At 48.4% G+C, this 27,258-nt stretch overlaps 1 protein-coding gene across 1 annotated transcript in view; it reads left to right on the top strand.

The window, feature by feature from the left end:
- PITPNM3 (PITPNM family member 3) overlaps positions 1-27,258 on the top strand; it is a 101,858-nt gene that overhangs the window by 32,526 nt on the left and 42,074 nt on the right. The window contains 3 exon segments of the mRNA XM_031657221.1: positions 19,863-20,111; positions 24,137-24,258; positions 25,453-25,602. Of these exon segments, the coding sequence (XP_031513081.1) occupies positions 19,863-20,111; positions 24,137-24,258; positions 25,453-25,602 (521 nt within the window).

The raw sequence follows: 27,258 nt of genomic DNA, 5'->3' as shown, positions 1-27,258 counted from the left end.
GTACCTGTTACCCTCAGGTTGGTTTCTTCCATCCCTCATTCCCCACCCCACATACCACTCCTCCTACTTTATTTCTTCCTCATCGTCTCTTCTCCTTCCTCGCTTGCTCCTGTCATTCGCAGTTGTGCTCTGGCCCAGAGTTGCCAAGTGGGCAAGGCCATGCTCTTAGGAGGTGTTCAGTGAGATGGTCCTGGCCCAGCTCACAAGAACGGCTGCCTTGGTGGCAGCTGTCTTGGTGGTGACCATCTTGTCCTGTCCCTGTTCCTTTTCTCATCCCCATCCCTGCCCCCTTGGTTCAGAGCTCTCCTCATGCCAAAGCACCCATCCTGAGAAATGGGCAGGCTTGGTGTGGTCATCCCATCTAACCAACAAAGAACCCAGGCTCAGAGGAGCCACATCTTGTCCGAGGTCCCCCAAACTGGTGGCAACTTTAGGCTCAGATTCCTGGTCTTCTGATTCCCAGTCCAGGGCTTCACCTCCCTGACTGGACTAAGGCTTGGCACAGTTCTGGGCCCTAACAAAGTCAGGCTCAAGGAACCATGAGTCTGAAAGGAAAGGCGCCCTGTACCACTGTCCCATCCATGAGAAGGGGTGGGGGGCTCTGAGTCTAGCCCCCAAGGGCAATCCAGAGACAACGTACCAGTCTTCATAGCCATGTATCTGCCAGTGGGTCCTTTGCTGCTCTTTCCTTCATCCCGAGAACCCAGAGGGGGCCTAGAAGGGGTCATGGATTCTAGGTCCTGCCCCACAACAATGCTTGTAGCCTTGAAAAGACAAATCTGGATTGGTACCACCCATTTGGCCATCCCCTTCCCATCCCCCACCCCCACTTGTCTGCTAAAGAGTATATGACTCAGACCCAATGTGAACTAAGGGCTTTCGGGTGAGCAAGAGGCAGAGTGAGTTGGGAGCACACGGGAGGGCAGGGGATGAGGAAGCATAGCGGGAAGTCCAGGAGAGAGCCAGAAGCTGCAGTGTTGGAGTTAGAGAAGCCTGGGTTTGAACTTCAGCCATGCCACTCCATGACTTTGTGGTCAGGAAAAGTCACATCACCTCTCTGGGCTTCTGTTTCTTCATCTGCAGAGTGGAGGACTAGTAAAAAAGCTGCGATGATTAAATGAGATGATATTTGCAAAGCGCTTTCGATAGCAGGTCATTCTTATAATGATGGAAGGGGGAGAAGCATGGCCAGTCTTGCACAAGTGGCAGCCCTCACAGATGCTTCCTGGTGCTCAGGCACGATTGAATGAAGGGCAGTGCTTGCCTGAGTCCGAGGGTTGGTGGTGTTTCTTCCCAGTACAGAATGGGGAGCGGGAAGAAGAGAGGAAAGACGGTAAGAGGAAGAGGAAGCCAGCTGGATTTCCAGCTCCTTCCGAGTCCCGTTCTCATGTGGATTCATAACGTGAAGTCCCACAACACGACAGAACACACACATTCATTTCAATAGTCATTTATGGAGCCATCACAGGGGCTCGACCCTGTGCCCAGTGTAGGGGGAACAGAGACAAGCAGGATGGCCTTGTCACTCCTTAGAAGCTTACAGCAGAGTGGAAGCGACAGATCAGAGCCAGGGGTTACTATACAGTAAGACAGGCTGGGTCCAGGCTCTGAGAGGCTCTGGGAAGTGTCTTGGGGAAAGGAAGATCCATGAACGCTTCCTGGAAAGGAATGCAATCGAAATTGGTGGCATAGACAGAGCGGATCCTCCTGTCTTCTTCAAGTTTCCTGCCCTTAGACACAGGGCTCATTCCAGGCACCCCCCGCCCTCATGCTGGACACTCTGGTCAGTCACACTGCCTCCATGGTGCTCCAGCCACCTCCATGGCAACTCCCTGCTGTATCTCCAGCCAGGACCTTTCTTCTGGGCCCCACCCTCACATTTTTGGTAACCTCCTGCTAACCTCTACCCGGATGTCCTAAAGACTCCTTATGCTCCACACATTCCAAAGGGAGCCGACCTTCTTCCTTTTAAGCCTGAATTCTGTTTTGTATTTCACCTTCTCTCTCCCTCACCATTTAAGTCATATATTTCATCAGCCCTTTCAGACTGCTCTCATCCCTCCAGTTCTCAAGGGTGCTAATTCTGCTGTGTGTGTGTGTGTGTGCGCGCACGCGTGTGCGTGTACACTAATGTACCTCATGGGTTTTGTTTCTCGTTTGTGATTGTGAACTCATCTTGGTCACACGTACCTCTCTCTTGTTTTTAGGGGGAGTCTTGTGTGCCCTAGGTTGGGAAAATGTCCTCATAAAGACCGGCCTTATTTTCTTTCCTGCTGGGCCTGAGTGTTTCACTAATCTGGAATATTTTATAGGCTAAATTTATAGTTTAGAGTTTCCATTCTACATGGGTGGTGTAAATTTAGACCCTACACCCAGAAGTGGCACAGGCTTAGGGTTTTAATTACTCATGTGTGAATTTTCTCTCTCACTGTCTGTGAATGGTTTCTTTGCCGCTTCCGCTAGGAAGGTTCTTTTTTTAAGTTCCTGTAAGGATGGAATGGCCCTTCAAGGGTCCCTGCTGTAAAGTGGGTGCCACATCAGCTCCTTGCCATCCATAGGCTGAGGTCAGGTTGGTGAGGTTCACAGTGTGGTTTTTAGGCTCTGATCCCGGAGCCTCTTTCTTTATTTGTCTGACTCATGGGATTCACGGATCTCCTCTATCTCAGCTTCTGCTTTCGTCTCTGGATTCCTTTTTTTGTTTCTGGCACTGTGTATCATACATTTTTTATTTTAAGCTTGGTTATGTATTTATCTTTTTGGCAATATATGGCCCAGTATATATGTATATATGTATATGTGTGTGTGTATATATATATATATATATTTTTATGGAAAGGGATCCTTTAGCATGAGCTGAACACCCAGAAGCATGTTGTTATTACTATTATTTTACAATTGTTCAAATATTATTATTATTATACTGTTATTATTTTTGCAATTGTTTGTCTTATTTTTGTGTAACATTTCTTATTGTAGTAAAATATGCATAACATAAAATTTACCATTTTAACAATTTTTTTTTTTTTTTGAGATGGAGTCTTGCTTTGTTGCCCAGGCTAGAGTGCAATGGCACAATCTCGACTCACTGCAACCTCCACCTCCCGAGTTCAAGTGATTCTCCTGCCTCAGCCTCCTGAGTAGCTGGGATTACAGGCATGCACCACCACGCCCAGCTAATTTTTGTATTTTTAGTAGATACAGGGTTTTGCCATGTTGGCCAGGCTGGTCTTGAACTCCTGACCTCAAGTGATCCACCTGCCTCGGCCTCCCAAAGTGCTGGGATTACAGGCGTGAGCCACCACGCCCGGCCCATTTTAGCAATTCTTAAGTGTACAGGTCAGTGGCATTAAGTCCATTCACATTGCCCTGCAACCATCACCACCAACCATCGCCAGAACTTGGTCATCCTCCACAACTGAAACTCTGTGGGGGTCAAAGACCAACTCCCCAGCCCTTGGTAAACACCATTCTACTTTCCGTCTCCATGAATTTGACTTCTCTAGGTACCCTACATATGTGGGATCATTCAGTATTTGTCCTTTTGTGTCTGGCCTATTTCACTTAGCATAATGCTGTCAAGGTTCATTCATGTTGCAACAGGAATCAGTACTTTATTCTATTTTGGGGCTGAGTAACTTTCCCTTGTATGGATATACCACATTTTGTTTATCCATTCATCTGATGATGGACGTTTAGGTTGCTTCCACGTTTTAGCTACCATGAATAATGCTTCTACAAACATAATAAATATCCATCTGATTTCTTAAATGTATCCTTACTGGAAAAAATCAAATGCAACAAATAAAACCAAAGTCTCTCCTTTAGTTATTCCTTCAATTACAGACCTCCTTGCAGAGTTGAACAATGTGGAGGGTATCTCTCTAGAGGTCGATGGTATTAGACATTAGTGCTGCAACTTACCTCTTCCCTCACATTTAACAGAAGATCTTGGGAGAGCTTTTCATATGAATATATATAGATTCACTTCATTATCTTTACCTATACTATAGTATTCTCTACCATAGTTGTACCATAATTTACTTAACCATTCTGCAGTGATAGACATTGGAGTCTTTCATTATTGTAAGAATGCTTTATGGGTTTAAAGTATAAGCATTCAAAATTGCAATAGGTACTGTCAAACGGTTTTCCAAAAAAGGGTGCAAATGTATATTTGCACACCAAGCATGGATTAAGTTAGCCATTTCCCCACAATGTGTTACCAGATTTGATATTATCAAACTTCAACATTTTATCTAACGGCTGAGTGAAAATGTTTTCTTGTCTTGCTTTGTCTTTACCCGGTTTCCAGTGAGATTGAACATCTTTTCATAAATGTGTTGACCGATCCTATTTTCTTTTCTCTGAATTTCTTAAACACCATTTTTGCCCATATGCTATTGGATTGTTTATCCTTTTTACTGGATTTTAGGAGATCTTCATATATATTCTGGATGTAAATTACTAGTCTGCTATGTCTTTGAAATATTGCTACTTCGCTGACATTTCTTGTTGGTTTTAATAGTTTGTCAGTTGATTCTCTTGGGTTTTTCCTAGTTAGAGCATCACATCATTTAGAAATCTTTTCTTTCTTTCTTTCTTTTTTTTGGAGACAGAGTCTTGCTCTGTCACCCAGGTTGGAGTGCAGTGGTGTGATCTTGGCTCACTGCAACCTCTGCCTCCTGGGTTCAAGCGATTCTCCTACCTCAGCCTCCCAAATAGCTGGGATTGCAGGCGCCCGCCACCATGCCCGGCTACTTTTTGTGTTTTTAGTAGAGATGGGGTTTCACCATGTTGGCCAGGCTGGTCTCAAACTCCTGACCTCAAGTGATCTGCCCGCCTCGGCCTCCCAAAATGCTAGGACGACAGGTGTGAGGCACTGCATCCAGCCTTGTTTACAAATCTTAACAGTTATATTTTTGCCAGCATTTACTCTCCCTTCTTATTTTTCCTTTTAAACTGCATTGCATGGGATCTCCAGGTCAATGTAGAGTGACAGAAGTGGTCGCAGGCTTTCTGACTGGACTCAGTACTTCCTGACTGAAGTGCTATGATGGAAACATCCCAGTGTTTCACCAGTAAGCATGACCCTCGCGCTGGGATTCCAGAAATACCCCTCATCAAGTTGAAAGCAATCAACTTCTGAAAGTTGTGACTTCTTTCTCATTCCCCTCATTGTTCCTTTGTACTTTGTGTTTTTCCCCTTCCCTCCATCCTTCTCTTTCTCTCTCTCTCTCTCTCTCTCTCATTCTTAGTAAGTTTTGCCAAAGGCTTACCTATTTCAAAGGTCTTTTCAAAGAAATAGCTCTTACTTTTATTAATCAGTTCTATTGTCTACCGTTTTCTCTAGTTTTGTAAATTAACATTGCTTTTATTTCATTAATTTTTTCCTCCAGATTTGTGTGATTTGTGCTTTTCTAATTCTAGAGATAGGAGCATTTTAATCCTGTTTTTAAAATGACACACGCACAGTTCCCTTCCAAGAGAGAGGGTCCTAGCAAGGTTACTTTTTTTTTTTTTTTTTTTTTTTGCTTTTTTACCCATTACTTTTTTTTGGTAAAATTTACAAGAGTAAGCTTTTTCGGGGGGATAATCTTTTCCTTAAAAGGGGACGCCAAAATTGTATAACCTTCAGTCCCCAGAAAAGCTGCATCTAGCCATATTGGCCACATTCCACAGGGTTAGGATAAGTCGCCCTCTCACTGTCCGTCATGTCTACAGAGTTCAAAACCTCCATGTTTCTCCTCTTTACACAAAGAACTGTTGAGAGCCGTGTACAAGAATCCTGACAAATAGATTTTTTTTCTTGTTAATTAGCAATTTTATTCCACTATGATCCGACCATGTGACCCCAAAGTGATATCTTTTTGAAATTCTTTCTTGTCTAAACCACGGTCTTGCGTGTGTGTGTGAACGTTCCTTATGAGTTAAAAAATAGATACATTATCTACACCATATATGTTGGGTTACAAATTCTCTGTAAAATTTAAGCTATTATCAATACAGTTTTCTCCTTCCCTTTTTCCTGTTTTTTATTGACACAATCAAATTTCTTATATATTTCCTTTTTCTGCAGTTCTAGAAACGTACAGTCTTAACACACATTTGAAAACTGGTATTTTTGGCCAGGCGCAGTGGCTCATGCCGGTAATCCCAATACTTTGGGAGGTCGAGGTGGGAGGATCGCTTGAGCCCAGGAGTTTGGGACCAGCCTGGGTAAGAAAGTGACCCCCGCCTCTGCAAAAAATTAAACAATTAGCTGGGGGTGGTGGCATGCGCCTGTGTTCCTAGCTCTTCTGGAGGCTGAGGTGAGAGGGTCGCTTGAACCCAGGAGGTTGAGGCTGCAGTGAGCCATGCTTACTCTGCTGCAACACAGCCTGGGAGATAGAATGAGCCCCTGTCTCGGAAAAAAAACCAAAAATTAAAAATAAAAACTGTCATTTTCTACCAGAGTTTGGATTAAGTCAGTAGCTCTATCTATCCTATCCCCTGAACAGGGAAGGACGTTGGTACCTTTCTTCTTCCTTCTCTTCCTAACTCCCCAGCTCCCATGGCCCCTGTCCGTTTGGTTTCATGTTGTCAATTCTTATTTCAACTTAATGATAAGTTTTGCTGTTTTACTTTTGGGGAGGGTTTTGTTTTCTCATCATGGCGGCTTTGGCAGTGACAACTCCTCCCCTACCACCTCCTCCTTCTCCTTCTTTTTGGGTTAAGTATTTTGAGCTATGATTTATATTCAGTAAAATTCGCCCTTTATAGCATATAGCTCTCACTGCTACTTCCTCAATTCCCTGACTTCCTCTTGGATTTACTTTCTTTTTTCACCAGCATGTCTCTGCTAGTAATTCTTTCAGGTAGGAACTGTGGATAGCAGTTTTCTAGGTCCTTGCATTGCTAAACGTGTCTTTATTTGGCTTGCTCATTTGAATGCAAGCTTATCTGCCTCCATAATCACATTCCCAACTATCTCCGCAGCTATTCCCCCATGGCCTTCTTGAATTTAGTGATGTTGCTGAGAAGTTTGAGATCAATTTGATTCTCATTCCTTTGTGAGTAATACAGTTTTTACTCTTCCTGAAGATTTAAGTTTTTAAAATTGTTTTCTTTCCTGCTTTTTAAATAGAGACAGGGTTTCACCATGTTGCCCAGGCTGGTCTCGAACTCCTGGCCTCAAGTGATCAGCCCACCTCAGCCTCCCAAAGTGCTGGGATTACTGGCGTTCGCCACCATGCCCAGCCTTTAGGTTTTTAAGTCTTTATTCCTTGTATTCTGAAATTTCAAGCGATGTTTCTGAGTAGGTGTTTGTTGTGGGGGTGTTTGTTGGTCATGTCGCACCTGGTTGTACGCTTTCCCTACTGTGAAGCCTTCTTTTCATTGTTTCTTTAAGTATCTCTTTCTCTGTTTTATCCTTCCAGAGACTTTTCTAACCACATGTCACCTTGTTCTTCTTATTCATATTTCTTGGTCCTTGGTGCATTCTGAGAATAGGCCTTGGCTCTAACCAACAACTCACCCATTTTCTCTTCATCAGTCTCCATTCTGCAGGTCAGCTCTTCTGTATTGCATTTCGTTTTTAGAGATTGGGTCTCATTCTCCTGCCTCAGCCTTCCGAGTAGTTGGGACCACAGGCTTGCACTACCACACCTGCCTAATTTTTTGTAGAGATAGGCTCTCGCTGTGTTGTCCTGGTTGGTCTTGCTCAAGCGATCCTCCCGCCTCAGCCTCTCAAAGTGCTAGGATTACAGGCGTATGTCACTGCGCCAGGCCTGGGGTTTGTTTGTTTATTTTTAAAAATCATCTTTTCATTTTCATGTGCTCTGATTGATTCTTTTGATTAGCAATCTGATCTTAATTCATGGAAGCATGGGCTGATGCTACATTTTTTAAAGTCTCCGTCTGCATGTTTTAGAACATTTCGGAGTTTTCTGGTAGGTTAGAGATGGGTGGAAATAACTGCACACTTAAGACTGGATTAGTCAGCCAAAGATCATAGGTGAGATTATAACACAGAGCAGGAGACATCTTGATTCGAATGATCTAAGGAGGCACACCGCTGCCATTAACACTATTCAAGTGAAGCAGGTCTTGCCAAAATCTTTTTTTAAAATTGAGATATAAATCCCATACCATAAAACCCACCTTTTTGTAAAATGTACAATTCAGTGGTTTTAGTATATTCATGAAGGGATGCAACCATCACCATTATCTAGCTCAATAATATTTTTTCTTTCTTTCTTTTTGTTTTTATGAGATGGAGTCTCGCTCTGTTGCTCAGGCTGGAGTGCAGTGGCACGACCTCGGCTCACTGCAACCTCTGCCAGCCGGATTCAAGCGATTCTCCGTCCTCAGCCTCCCAAGTAGCTGGGATTACAGGTGCCCGCCATCAGGTCTGGCTAATTTTTGTATTTTTTTAGTAGAGACGGGGTTTCATTATGTTGGCCAGGCTGGTCTTGAACTCCTGACCTCAAGTGATCTGCCCACCTTGGTCTCACAAAGTGCTGGGATTACAGGCATGAGACACCGTGCCTGGCCCAAGAACATTTTCATTTCTGAAAAAAGAAGCCCCATACCCATTAGTGGTCACTCACCATTCCCCTTCCCCCAGCCCTTGGTATTTCATATAAATGGAATCAAACAATATGTAGCGTTTTGTGTGTGACTACTTTCCCTTAGCGTAATGTTTTTGAGATTCATCCATGTTGTAGCATCATGAGTCAGTGCTTCATTTCATTTTATGGCTGAGTATGACTCCATTGTATGGATAAGCCATGTCTCATTTATCCCAGTTGATGGACATGTGAGTTGTTTCTACTTTTTGGCTATTACGAATAATGCTGCTATAAGTATTCATATGCAAGTTTTTGTGTGGATATGTTTTCGATTATCTTGCTGATATACATAGGAGTGGAATTGCCATATCATATGGTAATTCTGTTTAACTTTTTGAAGAACTGCCAAATTCATTTCCAAAGTAGCTGCCCCACTTTACATTTCCACCAGTAATGTAAAAAGGTTCCAATTTCTCTGCATCCTTGCCAACCCTTGATACTGGCTGCCTTTTTGGATATGGCCATCCTAGTAGGTGTGAAGTGATGTCTCATTGTGGTTTTGATCTTCATTTCTCTAATGACTAATGATGTTGAGTATCTTTTCATGTGCTTATTCATCGTTTGTTTATCTCCTTTGGGGAAATGTCTACTGAAATCTTTTGCCAATTTAAAATTTGGGTTATTTGTCTTTTTATTGTTGAGTTGTAAGGGTTCTTTAATGAATTCTGGACACCAGACCCTTTTCAGATATGCTTTCTCCCATTTTGTGGGTTATCTTTATACTTTTTTTTTGATAATGTCTTTTGGAGTATAAAATCTTAAAATTTTGATGAAGTTCAGTTTATCTATTTTTTCTTTTATTGTCTGTGCTTTTGGTGCCATATCTAAGAAACCATTGCCCAATCCAAGGTCATGAAGATTTACCCCCATGTTTTCTTTGTAAAGTTTTATAGTTTTAACTCTTATATTTAGGTCTTTGATCCACTTTGGATTAATTTTTGTGTATGGTGTGAGGTAGGAGTTCTTTTGAGCATGATTAACTAGTTTTCCCAGCACCATTTATTGAAAAGACTATCTCTCATCCATTGAATTGTTTAGGCAGGTTTGTCAAAAGTTAATTGATCATAGACATATGGGTTTATTTCTGGACTCTGAGTGCTTTCCACTCATGTGTATATGTTAGTATGCCACACAGTCTTGATTACTGTACACCTGCAGTAAGTTTGAAATCAGGAAGTGGGGGTCCACTAGCTTTGTTCTTCTTTTGCAAGATTATTTAGCTATTCTGTGTTTCTTGCACTTCCATATGAATTTTAGGTCAATTTCTGCAAAAATGCCAGTGGGGATTTTGATAGGGATTGTGTTGACTCTGTAGATCAATTTGAGGAGTATTGTCATCTTAACAATATCAGTTCCAATCCATGAACGTGAGACGTCTTTACATTTATGTAAGTCTTCTTTAATTTCTTTCAATGATGTTTTAAAGTTTTCAGTGTACAAGTCTTGCACTTGTTTTGTTAAATTTATTCCTAAGTATTTTAGTCTTTTTGATGCTAATGTAACTGGAATTGTTTTCTTAATTTCATTTTCAGACTGTTTATTGCAAGTGTATGGAAATATAATTGAGTTTTGTATATTGATCCTCTATCTTGCAACCTTGCTGAACTCATTTATTAGTTTTATTTTGGAGGGGATTCTTTAGTATTTTCTATGCATAGGATTACATCATCTTTGAATAGGTAGTTGAACTTTTTCCTTTCCAATCTGGATAGCTTTTATTTCCTTTTCTTATCTAATTTCCCTAACTAGAGTCTCCAACATAATATTGAACAGAAGTAATGACAGCAGACATCTTGTTTTATTCCTGATCTTAGGGGGAAGGTTTTCAGTCTTTTACCGTTAAATATGATGTTAACTATGAATCTTTTGTTGTTGTCCTTCATCTAGTTGATGAAGTTCCCTCCTATTTCTAGTTTGTTGAATGTATTTTTTACCATAAAAAGGTGTTGAATTTTGCTGGATTTTCTTTTCTTTTTTTTTTTTTTTGCAGACATGTGTTGAGATGCTTATATGGTTTTTGTCTTTTAGTCTGTCAACATGGTATGTTACATTGATTGATTTTCACATCCTGAATAACTTTGCATTCCTGTGATAAATTCCGCTCAGTCCTTGAGAAATCTTGTTATCTCACTATTCTTTTACGCTTGGGGTTTATATATCTCTTCCAGGATAATGTATACTAACAATCTATGAGCTGTTATTTAAGGAATGATTTACAATCTAGGTTCTTCTTGTTCTTAAGACAACCTTAGTGTCAGCAAGGCCACGTTCTTGTTGACAGGAAGGAAGCAGTCACTGCCTGGGTATCCCTGATCAATTTCTCTGCCTCTAGCTTTCCAGAGAGCTATTTTTTCCTACCATTCACCCCCTGACTCTGGTTTATGACCTTGTATCTAGATACATGCTTCTCAAAGAGTGGCCCCTGGACCAACAGCATTAACATCTCTTGGCAACTGGTTGGAAATGTGACTTTGGGGGTCACATTTCTAGACCCCTAGACCTACTGAATCAGTCAAATTCTAGGAACAGGGCTCAGAATCCACATTTTAACTAGTCCTGTGATTTTGATGCATACTAAAATTTGACAGCCACTAATGACTGTGACACTAAGTGGGTTTAAGGACTCTGCAGGTCCAATTCCCTCTTCCCTTCAGTCACTGAGTTGGGTATCTTCCTTCCACGTTGTTGGTTTTTATCTAATATTTAGTAATATTTGTGCATAAGCCAGTTTGTGTTTGCAGTTCCCTGTCAGCCCATCTCTGAGTGATAGGAATATATGTGTTTAATGAAACCTGCTGTCGTCGAATTATTGGGGAAGGTAGAAAATGTCGCTGGTGTGAGTTGAACCAGTTGCTTCTGCTTTATTCCTCTTGGGTATTTTCAGCTTTCCATGGTGTCCTGTCCTTCAAACAGTCATCCTTTCTCACACTTGGGGACAGATGCTTTGCTTGGCATAAGCAGGGGTTGGGGGAGGACCAAGACACCTGGCTCCTCTACTATGGAAGCCCAGATGATTGATCACAAGAGGTTTCTTTGCTTCTGTATATTTCACCCATGAGCCTGCTGTTCCTTCTGTGCTGCCTCCATCACTGGCCACAGATCTTTCTTTTTTGAGATGGAGTCTTGCTCTGTTGCCCAGGCTGGAGTGCAGTGGTGTGATAATTCCTTGCAACCTCCGCCTCCTGGGTTCAAGTAATTCTCCTGCCTCCCACAGCTAATTTTTTAAATATTTTTATTAGAGACAGTGTTTCACTATGTTGGCCAGGCTGGTCTCAAACTCCTGACCTCATGATCCACCCACCTTGGCCTAAGTGCTGGGATTACAGGTGTGAGCCACCGCACCCTGCCAAGCCACAGCCCTTTCTTTGCAGGCTTGAGCTTATGGGTTTTCTTTCTCCTGGGCTAGCGTTATGGGCATTTGTCCTTTGCAGTCACACAGGGCTCCACACACTTGATTTTCTACTGTACTGTTGCCATCTTGAAATTTTTAATTAGGTTGAACAAAGGGACCCATATTGTCATTTTATACTGGACCCTGAAAATTATGTAACCAGTCCTGCCTCCTTCCTTAGATCTCTCTGCCTTTTAACTTTTGCGGATGCCACACAGTTTCTGGTCTGCTAAGGACACTTCTTATTTTACAGTGCTACTAAAGATTAATTCACATAAAAATGCTTGATGTCATTTTCTAGGGATCTGGAGGAGGAGAAAAAGACTAGATCATGTAGTCAGTTTACCATCTTTATCCAATCCTACCACGATGCTTCTAAAATAGAAATCCAATCCTATCATTCTGCCACGAAATTGGCAAGTAGGTCTTTGTTGCCTGCAGTATGAAGTATAGATCCCCCAGCCTGGCACAGAAGGCCATCCACAATGTGGTTCCAGCCTTCCTTCTAACAATCATAAATTTCCAGAGTTAGTGAGTTTCCTATCACTACAGGAATCTAACAGCCCTGGAAGAGCTACCATGAGAGACATAAAGGGACTGTCAAATTGTTGCTGAACCCAGTAATTCCAAGGTTATCTCTGATTCTGATATTCATGGCTTCCTGGCCATCCCTCCCCTCCTCTTCTGCCCCCTACTGTATCCTAGTCAAATGGCCAGGGGGCTGCTTGCAGAGAGATCCCTGAACTCACGTGGAGCTCGTCAGCTTCCTGCCTTTGCCCCAGCTCTTCCCCTGACTTCATCTCTAGCTCCCACAATCCCAGGCACTGCCTCTGGGAAGCCTCCTTGATACTCCAGCCTCTCCCAGACCACTGTCCTCATGCCTAGCACAGCTGAGTTGATCTCTTATCTGTAGCACGGACCATTCTGCTGACAGCTGTGCTTTTCTGGTTGTGTCCCTTTCCTCCCTGTCTGAGCCCCAAGCGGCGAGGGGCTCATTGTGCACTCATACGTTCCTTCCCTCACTTATGCATGCAGTGCACAGGAATGGACACTTACTCTGTGTCAGACCCTGTGCTGGTCACCGCAGGGGACACACAGATGACTCAGAAGTAGACTCAGAATTGACTGGCTCCCAGACGGGGGTGGGTCAGTGACAGTCCAGTGAGCTAATTGCTCTAACAAGATGGGGAACAAGGCACAGAGGGCTCAAAGAGGAGGTAGCGCTGGAGTTGCTGCATGAGGAACTAAGGAGGCTTTGCTAGGGTTGGGACAGACCAATGAGGGCAGAGGGAGCTGCAGGGACAAAGGTGCAGAGGGAGGTGAGGGAAGCAGGGAGAGTTGGAGAATTTGTCCTGACTGAGGTTGGACAAGCTATGAGGTTGTCATTCCTCAAATGACAGCTCATAGATTGTTAGTATAAATTGTCCTGGAAGAGATATAAAAACCCCAAGCATAAAAGAACAGTGAAATACAAGATCTGTCAAGGACTAAGTGGAATTTAGCCCAGGTATGCAAAGTTATTATGTGAAAATCAATCGATGCAACATAACATATTGATGAAATAAAAGACATGGAAAAGATGTAGAATAAAAGGTATGGGAAGCAGGGAGATTTAGGGGAGTTTGTCCTGACTGAGGTTGGGGTGTGAAGCATTGGTCTGGGGGTGAGGTGTGGAGCTAGGGGATGGTAAAAAGGGGTGGGAGGTCTTGGAGAAGAGGCAGGGGTGGAAAAGCTGGAGATGAAGACCTCGAATGCCAGACTGAGGAGTTGGGGGCCTTCTAGGGAGTGTCCCTGTGGATCAACTGAATGGTTTAAGCAGGGAGAAGCAAAGAGCCACTTTTTAGAAAGATATTCCAGAAGCCAATGTGGAGGAGAACAGGAGGGGCCAGGGAATGAGTGTAAGGGCTTATGCTGGGCCAGGTGAGGGGTAATGAGCGTGAGTCTCAACCTGCAGCTCACGGGAGGCTCCATGCTGGGAGTGGTCTGAGCAGGGAGGAGCGTGCAGGTCTTCCCTCCTCAGCCAGCCTTCATGAGCAAAGTCACCAGTCTGGCCCGGAGCCTGGCCAGGGCTCCCAGTGCTGAGTAAGGGGAGAGCCCAGGGCAAATTGTGGCTTTAGCGGCTCCTGTCCCTGCTCCACAGGGGCTGTCCCTGACACTTTCTGGTTTATCAGGAGGAGAATTCCCAGTTCTTTATTCTCCAAGGCCCCATCTGTCTGAACCACTCTCCCCGCAGCCACCAACTCTCCAGTCTGATGCAGGAAGGCTCTCCTGTTTCAGAAGTTTGCCGAAAGGGCTTCTGTTCTTGGCCACACATTTTGCTTCTCTTGCTCTCGGGGAACTCACGATTTGTTGGAAGGGGATTGGAAGAAGAGATATAAAATTACTCAGGAAACCATTCGCGGGACTTGGGAGTCTCTTCTCAGAAGAGATGATGTGGCTCAGCCTTCCAGGGCTGTGTGAGTTCAGGACAGGCAAGATTCCTGGGGCCCAGAGCTTGGGGTGCGCGACAAAACCCCGGCCTTCCCGGCCCGTAGCCCTCTCCACGTAGCCCATCCTGTCTGCGGGAGTTTCTGGCAGCTCCTCCGCTGGAAACAAGCTCCAGCAGAGGCAAAGCTGTCGGGCCCATGAGCCCTGCAAAGCTCCAGGCTAAGTGGGGTCTCATTTAGGCGGCAGCTGAGCCAGCTGCACAGTTGGTTAATCACCCTCGTCCTGGGAGCCTGCTAAATCAGGAAGCCAGGTTCAAGCCGGCTCCTCCCTCGCTGGCGGTTTCCAGGGAAGATGGAGCTGGCTTGGACTGGGTAGGCAAGGCCGGCTTCCTGCTGTCCGGGCCCCACACTTACCTCGTCAAACAGCAGGGCTTGTTCCGGACCCCGTCGGTGTCTTCACCAGCCCTGGGATCCCCAGGATGCCTGGCTCAGGCTGCGCTGCAGGAAAGATGAAGCCCAAAGCAAACACCAGCCAGTCCCCAAGCCTCTGGACGCATCCTCTCTGCGCCCCTTGTAAATGTCCCCTTCTCTGCTCCCCACCTCCCCACCCCTCAGCCCCTGACTGTGGCAGCCTTCCCCTGTCCCATGCCTTCCTCCTCTAGGAAGCACTACCCAGGCTGCCTGAGCCGCCCTGGGAAGCCCCTGCTCTAGGAAGCCCCCCACCAATAGAGGGCACGGTGAAATTGTGGGAATAGCCCTTGCCAGTATTGGGGTGTCCGAGGGACCAGATCCCAACGTTGGGGAAGTGATTTTATCTTGCTGAGGCTCAGCAGCCTTACTGCACAGGCGTGGAATCCAACGATTTTGTGTGCGGGAAAGTACTAGGCAAGCCAGAAAGCACCTGCGTGTCCAGGCACAGCCTTCACGGCGGGCTTTGAGGAGACCCAGAGCTTGGCCCCGACCTCCTTTCTGACATTTTCCCTCTTCTTACCCACGTGCAGCCTGTGCACTGGCGTTTCGAGGACACTCACCTCATGGCCTCTTCTCACCTGGGTTCTTGAGCTTCTTCCGGCCTCTGAACTCTGCATTCCCAGCAACCCCAGCTGCATCCTCAGTATCCCCAGCAACCCCAACTCTCATCCTTGCCCACCTCCCCAGCTTGCCCACCTCCCCACCTCTGGACATCCTGCCCACGCTAAAGTCATATTTCCACCCTGGTAATGAAAGTATTGGATGGTCTGGAGAACTCGTAAATTGTTTCTGTGAGTACCAGCTCCGGGCCTGGCGTGAGAATGTGGAGGTAATGACTCAGGCCTGGCCCCTCCCTGCGCTGGAGTCCTCCCCTCCTGCAGGGCCTGGCACATAGTAGATGCCCGAGAAATGCCAGAAGCATCTGTGTTACAGTCAGGGCTCAGGGCCAGCACTCCAGAGGGCTGCAGGTATTGGATTTGCTGTTCTGAAGTCTGAATAGTGTTATCTTCAAGTTTGTTTGTTTGTTTGTTTGAAACGGAGTCTTGCTCTGTTGCCCAGGCTGGAGTGCAGTCGCACTATCTCGGCTCACTGCTACCTCTGCCTCCTGGGTTCAAGTGATTCTCCTGCCTCAGCCTCCCGAGTAGCTGAGATTACAGGCGTGCGCCACCACACTCAGCTAATTTTTGTATTTTTAGTAGAGACAGGGTTTCACCATGTTGGCTAGGCTGGTATCGAACTCCTGACCTCAGGTGATCCGCCCACCTTGGCCTCCCAAAGTGCCAGGATTACAGTCGTGAACCACCGTGCCTGGCCAAGTTTGTGTTTTGTAAGTGAAGTCTAATGGGACAGTGCATACGTGCGGGGGTACTTGGTGGGCAATTCTCACATGGTTCTGCCTCCTGCTGCTTGAAGCCTCCTGGGATCTTGGCCTCCGACTCTTCTGACCTCTGGCTTCTCAGCCCCACCCCCACCCAGCTTTCTTTTCCCTACCCCTGCCCATAAACAGCCGCTGGCCTCCCTGCATGCCAGAGCCTGGGTGTAGGCAGGGCTGAGGTTAGGTGCTCATACTCCACCACGTCTTGGGGCGAGGCAGCTATCCCCACCCTGGGCTGGCAGTGCCATAGAGCATTCCAAGGGTGATTCAGAGGGGAATAAACCTCTCACTCACCTAGTGCATTTCAGCGTGGAGGCTGCAAGACTCTTGTCTACCCTGGATGGGGCCAGCAGGCCTGTGGGAGGGGCACATACTTGGCTCAACTTTCCAACTGTCACTCACAGCATGGTTTGTTGGCCCAGTGGCTGGCAGGAGGGGGATCCTGGGTGCTGATGGGGCCTGTGTGTGTATGCCAAGCTAAGGAGCAAGGGCCCTGGGGCCTGGGAGGGCCTGCACTCATCCCTCGAGTATCCCTGGGCTTGAGAAAATAATAGTAGCAAATAGAAAACACTGACTGGGCACGGTGGCTCACGCCTGTAATCCCAGCCCTTTGGGAGGCTGGAGTGGGCGGATCACCAGGTCAAGAGACTGAGACCATCTTGGCCAACGTGGTGAAACCCCATCTCTACTAAAAATACAAAAATTAGCTGGGCGTGGTGGTGAGCGCCTGTTGTCCCAGCTACTCAGGAGGCTGAGGCAGGAGAATCGCTTGAACCAGGAGGCGGAGGTTGCAGTGAGCTCAGATGGCGCCACTGCACTCCAGCCTGGTGACAGAGCGAGACTGCGTCAAAAAAAAAAAAAAAAAGAGAGAGAGAGAGAGAGAGAAAGAGAGAAAGAAAGAAAACACCATAATAGGTTTTAGAGCATCCTCAGGGAAAAGGAAAAATGTTATATTTTAGTACCTTTAGCAACATTTTTTTTTCTGTTTGAAAGAGGGACCTCGCATTTCCTTTTTGCATGGGGCCTTCCTCATTCTGCAGCTGCCTTTAGGTGGAGTGTGGTAGAAAAAGCAGGAGGTTTGGATTTGGAAGAGTCTGCAAGCCCCTTCACCTCTTCAGGCCTTGGTTTTCTTATCTGTGAATGGTCTTCCTTCCCAGGGCCGCGCTCTCTCACACCCCCGCTTTGCCTTGAACTTGGCATTCCATAAACGTGATCTTGCTGGCTGGTTTGGAACACCAAGCCCTTTCCTCTACTGTCAGAACTGAAATCTCTGCTCTGGCACAGGCTTCCTTGGGGTCCTCAGTCAGAAAGAATCTTTCCCTGTCCCTCTGCCTCCGCCGGTCTTGCCTGTCACTGCAGTCAGCGATGCGCTGCCCTGCACCGTGGTGTGCTTGCTCCTTCCTCACCCTGACTTGCTCGTCTCTGCATCTCTGCATCCCCCACGGCCCCTAGTAGGGGGCTCGGCCCGTAGGAGGTGTTTTTTCGAATGCATGTCTCCATTTCTCTGCTAGGCCCCAGTTCTGCTGGGTGCTCAAAGCTGACTTTCTTTAGGGGCAGCAAAGTGTGATGGGCCTTAACTGGCACTCAGACATGGTGTGGGCCTTTGCTCCCTGACCTGTGTATCGGCCACTGGGTCATTCCTTGTTCCCGTCCACATCTGTGCTGCTCTTGCACCTGGGAAACAGTCTGTGCCCATCCTGTTGTGCTGTGTGGGGACTGCTCTATGATGGCATCCAGGTCTCTGTTCTCTATCTGGGCCCTTCTTGGGCCTAGGTTTCGTCACGGCCCCTGGGTCTGGGGAGTGCTGTGAGCTGGCATCTAGCATTAACCATTGATTCTCTCTGTCTGGCTCCACCTGGGATCATGATGAAGACAAAAGGGACAAGGTCTTGAATCAATTGTTAGAGGTAAACAAGTAAAAAACCAAGAATCAGAATCATCCTCACTTATTGAACACCTGTTATGTGCCTGACTGTGTTCTGAAGGCTTTACACATATATATATATATATATATATTTTTTTTTTTTTTTATTTGTCTTCTTTTTTGGAAACGGAGTCTCATTCTGTCACCTAGGCTGGAGTGCAGGGGCGTGATTTCGGCTCACTGCAACCTCCACCTCCTGAGTTCAAGCGATTCTCCTGCCTCAGCCTCCCGAGTAGCTTCGGGATTATAGACATGCGCCACCACGCCCGGCTAATTTTTGTATTTTAGTAGAGACAGGGTTCCACCATGTTGCCAGGCTGGTCTCAAACCCCTGACCTCTAGGTGATCTGCCCACTTCCGTCTCCCAAAGTGCTGGGATTACAGGCATGAACCACCGTGCCCAGCAGGCTTTACGTATATTAATCATTTAATATCCACAGTAACCCTCCGAGGCAAGTACCAGTACTATCCCCATTTTATAGATTGGAAGACTGAGGCATATACAGGTTGCGTAACTTGCCCAAGGGTGCATGGTTCGTAAGTGAAGAAGCTGGCATTTGAATCCAGGTATCCAGTCATAATTCAGTGTCACTCAAGGGCATTCAGGACTTGGAGATTCTTAGTGAGTACTGGATCCCTGCTATCTTGTAGGAGTGAACCCAGAGAGGGAGAATGCTGGACCCTATGAGACACAGTGGGCCAGAGGGAGCCTAAAACGGAGTCAGCCTCCAGATTCCAGCTGGACGCTCTTCCCACTGTTCACCCCTGCCTGCTTTCGAGAGGGCCCGGGGGCCATGATCCCAGGATTCAGGGGACATGGGCCATGAAGGCGGCCCTGGCAGGCAGAGGGCTGCAGAAACAGGGTGATGGATTCTGATGGACACACCTGGAGAAGTTTCATGTGAGAGGCAGGCACAGGGTCAGGAGAGGAGTCACCCACCAGGCCCTGGAGTGTGGGCTGTGGAGATGGAGTAGGTTCGTAGACTGGAGTTGCCCTTCAGTTCTGCAGGGGAGGAAATGAGGTAGCTTTGCATGGGGCAGAGTTCTCGAGTCCCTTGGGGAGACCAGGAGGTGACTTCACTTTGTGCCTTGGAACCCTTCCTCAGAGAACTGGGGCCCTAGAGGAAGCCACAGACACATTTTGGGAGGGGCCGCAGGCTTCTAGGGAAGCTTTGGTCATGGGCACTGTGCAGTGTTTGGGAGTGGCCACAGAAGACATCTGGGGGGCAGTGGGATACTCAGATCTAGAGCTAAGGAGAGAGGCCTGGGCCAGAGGCAGAGCCCTGGCAGTGGTTTGTGGGCTTGGAATTCAGTGTGGACCCTCAGAGGAGACAGTGAGTATAGAGAGGCAGGCGGCTCCTGGGAAGCCGCTGCTTTGCAGAGGAGGGAAGAGAGGAGGGGCTGGAGGACAAGACAGAGGTGGAAAGGCCTGAGGAGGCAGAGGAGCCAGGCTGTGCTCTCCCCAGAAATGGCATCAGGTGTGGCATGAAGGGCCAAGGGCTAGGTCAGGGCATGGCAGAGCAGGGCATAAAGTGGTGGGAGATACCTCTGCCCATCCCAAGCTCTCAAGTGAGGGCCAGAGGCAGCTCCAAGCAGCCTCCCTGGGAAACACAGTGCCTGGCAACAGTGACAAGGATCTGCTCACGTTTCTTTTCTTTTTCTGCAGGAGAAGGGACCGCGCCGTGCACATCCAGCATCCTCCAGGAGAAGCAGCGTGAGTCAAGCCTGACCCCGTGGGGTCATTACTTCCCCTTGGATGGGTCCAAGCTCGTTGAGCCTGGGTCCCCTGTCATCCATTCAGAGCCGGGTAGGGTGGCAGGATCCCTACCATCTTGCCTGCAGGCAGGACCAGAGGGCCTGAGGTCACTCAGCCTGAGTTTGGGCCACTCTCTAACCCATGAACTGAGCCCCTCGGGTTCCTGAGTTCCTGTCGCTGGGCAGCTCAGGCCAGCTCATATCTCCTTCTCTGGGGAATCCACAGGGCCAGAGGGAGGGGTGGGAGGCTGGTGGGTTGGGAGGATGAGCTCAGCAGAGCAGATGAGATCATGGCATGAGGACAGAGAGGAGGATGGGAATGGGGAACATGGCCCCTGTGTCCATCACCTTTGGGTGACACAACTTCCAGGAACCACGGATGGTGTCATGGTGACTGACATGACTGAGTGAGGTTCAGAGACACCTCATTCCTGGATGTGCCCGGGGTGATGATCCTCAGTATTGCTCCGTGAAGAGGCCACCACTCTGCAGAGCCCGTGGCCCTGTGGCTGAGTCCCTGTCCTCTGTGTTATACAGGCGTCTCCAGGTTTCCTTCCCCCTGTGTTTTCCCAGAGAGATGAGCACAGCATTGGACCCAGGAAAGACTTGGTCGAGACGTGGCCATTTGCTGACATAGTGACCTCAGGACGTCTTCCTTGGACATTCTGGGAGGACTCAGTGGCCAATGTCTGGGCCAAATGTCTTTGCTTTTGGCAGTATTGGCTTCCACATGCGGCTGGGTCATGAGAGGAGTCCACGTGTGTTTGGGGTGGCGTTGTACTCAGAACTTTCCTGACTTCTCTCTCCTGCTCCTTTGATCTATAGTTGCAGCTTTGGAGGGGCTCAGTCCACTCTGCCCACCACTTCCTCGGGCTCAGGCCTGCGGCCGCTCTGCAAACTCTTCCATCCTTCAGTTGCTGTCCTGAGGTGGAGGCGCCTATGACACCAGCCTTCCTATGGCCTGGAACCCAGCCTTGAGTGGGTACACAGGCATCCCCTGCCAGAGAAACTTTCTCTTACTGTTTTTGAGACAGAGTCTTGCTCTGCTTAGGCTGGAGTGCAGTGGCATGATCTCGGCTCACCACAGCCTCTGCCTCCTAGGTTCAAGCGATTATCCTGCCTCAGCCTCTTGAGTAGCTGGGATTATAGGCGCCCGCCACCATGGCCAGCTAATTTTTGTATTTTTAGTAGAGACGGGGTTTTGCCATGTTGGCCAGGCTGGTCTTGAACTCCTGACCTCAGGTGATCTGTCTGCCTCAGCCTCCCAAAGTGCTGGGATTACAGACATGAGCCATTGCACCTTACCTGGAGAATCTTTTTCTGCTTCAAACAATCAATGGCAATTTCATAGACAAAGCCCTTCAGGGGCTGGTAGGTGTGAATATCTTTGTCAGGGGCACCCCAAAGCCCAGGCCATAAGGGCATCAGGCCATGGAAAGGACAGGGCAGAGAGATGGCAGTTCTCTTTCCCGAGCCCTTGTAGGGGTGTAAGGAACTGAGCTCAGCACAAGGGAACTGTGTTAAAATGTATCTGCGGGTCTTTAATGTATAGAGGTGAAAAAGATGTTCAGCACAGGTTTTGAGAGATGGGGCCATGCCACGCCGCGCAAAGCCATGGGGGAAGCACTGGGTTTCGTCAGGAGACAGAAGGGCCAGGAAGCCCACTCAAGGCTGGGTTCCAGGCCATAGAAAGGCTGATGTCATAGGCGCCTCCACCTCAGAACAGCAGCTGAGGTATGGAAGAGCTTGCAGAGTGGCTGCAGGCCTGAGCCCGGGGAGGTGGTGGGCAGGGTGGACTGGGCCTCCCAAAGTTGCAAGGCCCAGAGCCCTTGTTGGGTTTTCTGCTGGAAGGACAGGGCAGAGCAGGAGAACTACCCAGGGCTGGCTGATTTGCATGTCGAGGGCTCTGGGCTCTGGGCTGTAGGGCTGGTGTCCCGTTGTCTGGTAGCTGGCCCTGGGTTGATTTAGGGCCAGGGAAGTATTGGTTTGGCGGGTGAGAGTTAGACAGAGAAGGTGGTTGGGGATATGGGTTTGGGACTGGTCCGTTTGCCTATGAAAGGCGCCCTCAAAGGGAGTGGTTATTACCTCTAGGAATTAGCCAGCCCTGAGAGGGGCAGTCTCTTCCTGGCCAGCAAGGCCCCTGAGATGCCAAAACATTGTAAAATAACAAGCATGCTGAACACAGGGGTGTCACCACATTCCCCAGGAATGCAGGAGAGGAAAGGAACCCATCATCTCGCCTTCTGAGCACCTGGGCAGAGGAGACAGCGGCAGCCCCGAAGCACAAGCAGCCGCCCGACGCGGTGCTTGTCTCCGGGATGCCAAACCACAGCTCTGTTTTCCACAGACACAATTGAATTGACGAGATGTTTAGTGACCTCTGGACCTGACTGAAGAAAAATGTGTGTTTAAATAGTTAGAATTCTATTGCTGAAGGCTGTCATCAAATTCTGCTCCTTCAGAATGTTCTTCTCAGGCCGGGCACGGTGGCTCACACCTGTAATCCCAACACTTTGGGAGGCTGAGGTGTGTGGATCACCTGAGGTTGGGAGATCGAGACCTGCCTGGCCAATATAGTGAAACCCCATCTCTACTAAAAATACAAAAGTTAGCCAAGTGTGATGGTGCATGCCCAAAATCCCAGCTACTGGGGAGGCTGAGGCAGGAGAATCGTTTGAACCCGGGAGGCGGAGGTTGCAGTGAGCCAGGATCGTGCCATTGAATTCCAGCCTGGGTGATACAGCAACACTGCATCTCAAAAAAAAAAAAAGTGTTCTCATTTAGCAAAGAATGACAGCGTATGTGCAGATGCATTTGTGGAGCTCAAATGATACCTTGGAGGTCGTCTAGGTTGGGGATGCCCAAAAGAGCCTAAGATTTTCAGCAGTGAGAAAAACAATAATACTGAACTGTGTTTTTCTATCGCGTTGAGCGTATTCAATTGAGAGGACTCCTTTTCACAGAATTCTACAATTACGTCCTGCCTAGTTTTGGCATTGAAATGCTTTTTATTTTATGAAATGATGGTGATGATCGATGGTAATGTGTTTGTTTATTTTTAAGGCAAAATTGGCAGAAGAAAAATCTGTGACCTGAATTAAAAAAAGAAGAATCGCAATGGCTTGCATTTATAATGGTGCTTTTCCACATCAAACGCACTTGCATGCAAATTATCTTCTTTAATAGTTCCACTGGGTTTTTGAAAACTCACTAAAAACAAGTTGCGAGGTGGTGAAAGTTGCCCTGGCACCAGGAGTCAGAGCATCCTGGGACTGGTGTGATGGTATCTGGGGTTGCAGGGTGGTAAGGCCTGGGTTTGACACTCAGCTTCTCTCGTTTAGTAGCTGTGACATTTTGGATAAGTTACTTGATGTCTCTGAGCCTCAGTTTACTCAGTTGTGGAAAGATGAACATACTGTCATGCTGGGCGCAGTGGCTCATGCCTGTAATCCCAACACTTCGGGAGACCAAGGCGGGCGGATTGCCTGAGCTCAGGAGTTCGAGACCAGCCTGGGCAACATGGTGAAGCCCCATCTCTACTAAAATACAAAAAATTAGCTGGGCATGGTGGCGTGTGCCTATAATCCCAGCTACTTGGGAGGCTGAGGCAGGAGAATCGCTTGAACCCAGGGGGTGGAAGTTGCAGTGCGCCGAGATTGTGCCACTGCACTCCAGCCTGGCAACAGAGTGAGACTGCGTCTCAAAAATAAAATAAAATAAAATAAAAATAAACAAAGAAAAGAAAAGATGGCCATACCATCTACTTCTTAGAGTTGCTGAGGGCACCAGAGATGGTATCTGTGAGATACTAGGATCCGCGCAGGGTGGATAGAAAGTACTGATGGTTCTCACTTGTTACTGGACGGATGTGCCTTGGAAGCTGGAACACCTGGCGCCCATGTGATGATGAATCTTATCAAGTGGGGCTCAGTCTTGCTGGCGCTCTGCTGGTCCTGCGGCTGCCTCAGTTGCCATTGTCGCAGCAGTGTTTCCCCAAGCGTTGGAGTCCCCAGAGAGGAGGACATGAGCCGGCCAGAAAGCATGGGGCCTCTTGGGTTGCGAGCGTGGGGAGGGAGGCTGCCATGGGCCTCTCGGGGCAGGCGCAGGTATAAGGTTGCAAGGGCTTGTCTGCAGTGGCTATGCAGGGAGGGATGTCCTGGACACTTTCTCCTTTGCGGCTGCCAGGCAGCCCCAGCCTTCACTGTGCAGTTGGGCAGGCGGCCTGGCAGCCTGCTGTCACTGGCGCGAGTCTGCTATTTGAAACCAAACTAGAGGAAGCCAAGGGAGCCATTGTGTGTGGGGGCTCGGTGGGGGCGCAGAGAAGAGAGAGGGCCTTGGACTTGGGGGAGGAGACCTGAGTGACCTTCTGCCGAGTTGCTGTGCAGTCTCAGCTCCTGCCTGGGGCCTGTCTGTCTGTACATGGAGTCCCTCCTGGGTCTGACGTTCTCAGCGTCTTCTGTTGCCGCTTCTCTGTCCCCTGGCTTCCTCTGTCTGTGCCTCTTTGTGTTTCTGCATTGTTCGTGCTGCTCCATTAGTTAACACAGTGACCATTTCCAGGGTGCTTCCACCACACCTGCCATGGTGCTGGCTGTAGGGACTCAGAGATCTTACGTGTCTCCATCGAACCTCACTCCTTCTGTGCTCCCATCCAGTGTGCATGGCACCATCCTCCATGAGTCCAAGCCAGAAGCCTTCTAGACTTCTCTCTCTCTGTCACCATCCACTGTCAAATCAGCCGCTCCTAGTGTCATTCAACCTCCAGCAGTGCTATGAGACCCACCCACTCCGCTCTATCCCCATCCCTTCTCTAGTTGAGGCCCTATCTTCTCTCTCCTGGACTATTGCATCCTCCTGTGCACTGGCCTCCCTGCCTCCTTACCTGCCTGCCTCCCTGCCTCCCTGCTTCCCATCTCACCCACTCTGGTCCTCCCTTCAGAGTGTCAGAGAGACCTTTGGAGGAGGAAAGCCTGGTCCTCACAGCCCCTGCTTCCCCTCCCATGGCTCCTCTCCAAAGAAGCGTGAATCTTGCCTCCATACGACCTTACCTGCCCATTTTCTCCTCTTCCTGTCAGCTGTCCCCCTTCCCTTCCACCCCGACTCTGGGAGGAGCATGGACTCTCTAAGCACAGTTTTCTTGTGGGCTAATTGGGAAGCCTGAGCATCCCATCCATCTCTGTAGAGGAGACAGAGGCAGTTCCTCTGCAGCAAATGGTGGGAAGGATCAGGGTCCCTCTGTACCCCTCACTGTTGGCCTCTGCCCTGTGGCCCCATTCATGGCAGCCGGGGTCGCTCATGCTGAATCCAGCAAGCCCAGCCCACCCCTCCTGCTGCCATATGCCACCACCATAGAAGAGGCAGAGGGCAGGGCTGTTGTCTCAAAGGGGCAGTAACTCCCCTTCCTCTGTCCGCACCCCCATCCAGGAACATCTGGCGGGAGGAGGCGTGACATTCTCCCAGGAGACCTGCCGCTGCCTCACCCTCTCCATGCCTCTCCCTTCCAGTCTCAGCAGCTCGACGAGGTGCAGGGCTCTGCAGTGCACAGGGCGGGAAAAGTGCGAGTGGAGAGGAGGCTCCCTCTGTCCCACCCCCACGCAGGATGGGTTGGGGGGCAGATTCTACAGCAGGAAGACCTGTCCATTGTGGCCCTCGAAGTTGGACCCGGCCTGTGTGGATGACAACAGCCACCTGACACATGGGACCCAAAGCCATGCTGTTGCCTCATGGCTTTTCCAGGGCCAGTGCCTGGCGTTAGCTGCAGGGGTGGGGACAGCAGGCAGCTGTCCCACGTGCAGGGAGGGTCTTCCCACAGCCATGTCCACACATTAGAGCAGATGCTCTGTGGGGCTGTGAACTTCCTCTCATCGCCAGAAAAAACACCTGACAATGGTCACCGAGTCCCAACTTTCCTCTCATTTGCAGAAAAGAACTGGCAATGGTCACTGAGTCCCAACCTTCCTCTCGTCCCCAGAAAAGGAAGTAGCAGTGGTCACCAACTCCCAACCTTCCTCTCATCCCCAGAAAAGGACCTGGCAATGGTCACCGAGTCCCAACCTTCCTCTCATCCCCAGAAAAGGAACTGGCAATGGTTCACAGAGTCCCAACCTTCCTCTCGTCCCCAGAAAAGGACCTGGCAATGGTTACTGAGTCCCAACCTTCCTCTCGTCCCCAGAAAAGGATGTGGCAATGGTCACCGCGTCCCAACCTTCTTCTCGTCCCCAGAAAAGGACCTGGCAATGGTCACCGAGTCCCAACCCTAGCCCCAGTCTGACCCTTTATCTTCATCCTTTGCTGAGCCTCTCTCCTGGCCAGAACCTGAGCCCCAGTGTATCCCCAGCTGGGTCCTAACTCCAGCCCCTGGTCCTGGTCTGAGCTTGGGTCCTCAGCTCAGACACAGAGAGATGTAGATGGCTCAGCTCACCTCTCCCCATCGTGGGCATGTGGTTTGATGTCACACCCCGCTGCCTAGGGTCAGTGACCAGAGGAACAGCTCTGAATGCCCTGACCAGCCACCAAAGAGCTTCCCTTCCCAGATACCCTCAGCCCCTGGCCTCCCCAGGAAGACTCCCCACCACAGACAAGGATGCGTGAAGCCCCTTGCCCACGACTGGCCTCTCCACTCCTCTGCCTGGTAACTGGTGTCTTTTCCTGGCCTGTGTGGGCAGCTTGCTGAGCACAGCTGCAGACAGGCTATATTTAGCCAGCTTTAATGAGCTCAGGGTGGCAGACGTCCGCCTTGGGAGCACTTTTCGTGCATGTGCGTGTATGTCTCTGCTTGGCATGGTTCCTTCTCATTGTGTGTGTGTGCGCGCCCTTGCACTTGTATGTGTGCATTAGCCTCTGCCAATGCATTGGTGCATTCACTTTCATGAGGATGTGCATTAGCCTCTATGCCAATGCATTGTTGCATTCACTTTCATGAGGATGTACATTAGCCTCTATGCCAGTGCATTGGTGCATTCACTTTCATGAGGGTGAGTGTGCATCTCTGTGCGTATATGCAAGTCTATCTACGTAGCATCTGGGTTTTGCTGGGGCACGTGCAGCTTCCGACACTTATAGGGGTGCAAAATGGGAACAAATGATTAGTTCATTCACCCATTTGTTTAAAAAATATTTAATGAGCACTTTTGTATGCCAGCATCGTGATAGTCTTTGGGGATAAAATAGAGCAAAATCAAACCCAGTCCCAGCCCTTAAGGATCTCATCATCTGGGAGATGGAAGAGGGGAAGATAATAATCAAATAGTCATAAAATGAAAAGCATGAGGATTAACCCCAGGAAAGAGAGGACCGCGGTGCTTTTGCGG

The sequence above is a fragment of the Papio anubis genome, chromosome 17 (assembly GCF_008728515.1).
Source record: "Papio anubis isolate 15944 chromosome 17, Panubis1.0, whole genome shotgun sequence".
NCBI lineage: Eukaryota > Metazoa > Chordata > Mammalia > Primates > Cercopithecidae > Papio > Papio anubis.
The sequence above is the reverse complement of the archived record's forward strand: the minus strand, read 5'-3'. Positions and strand labels throughout refer to the sequence as shown.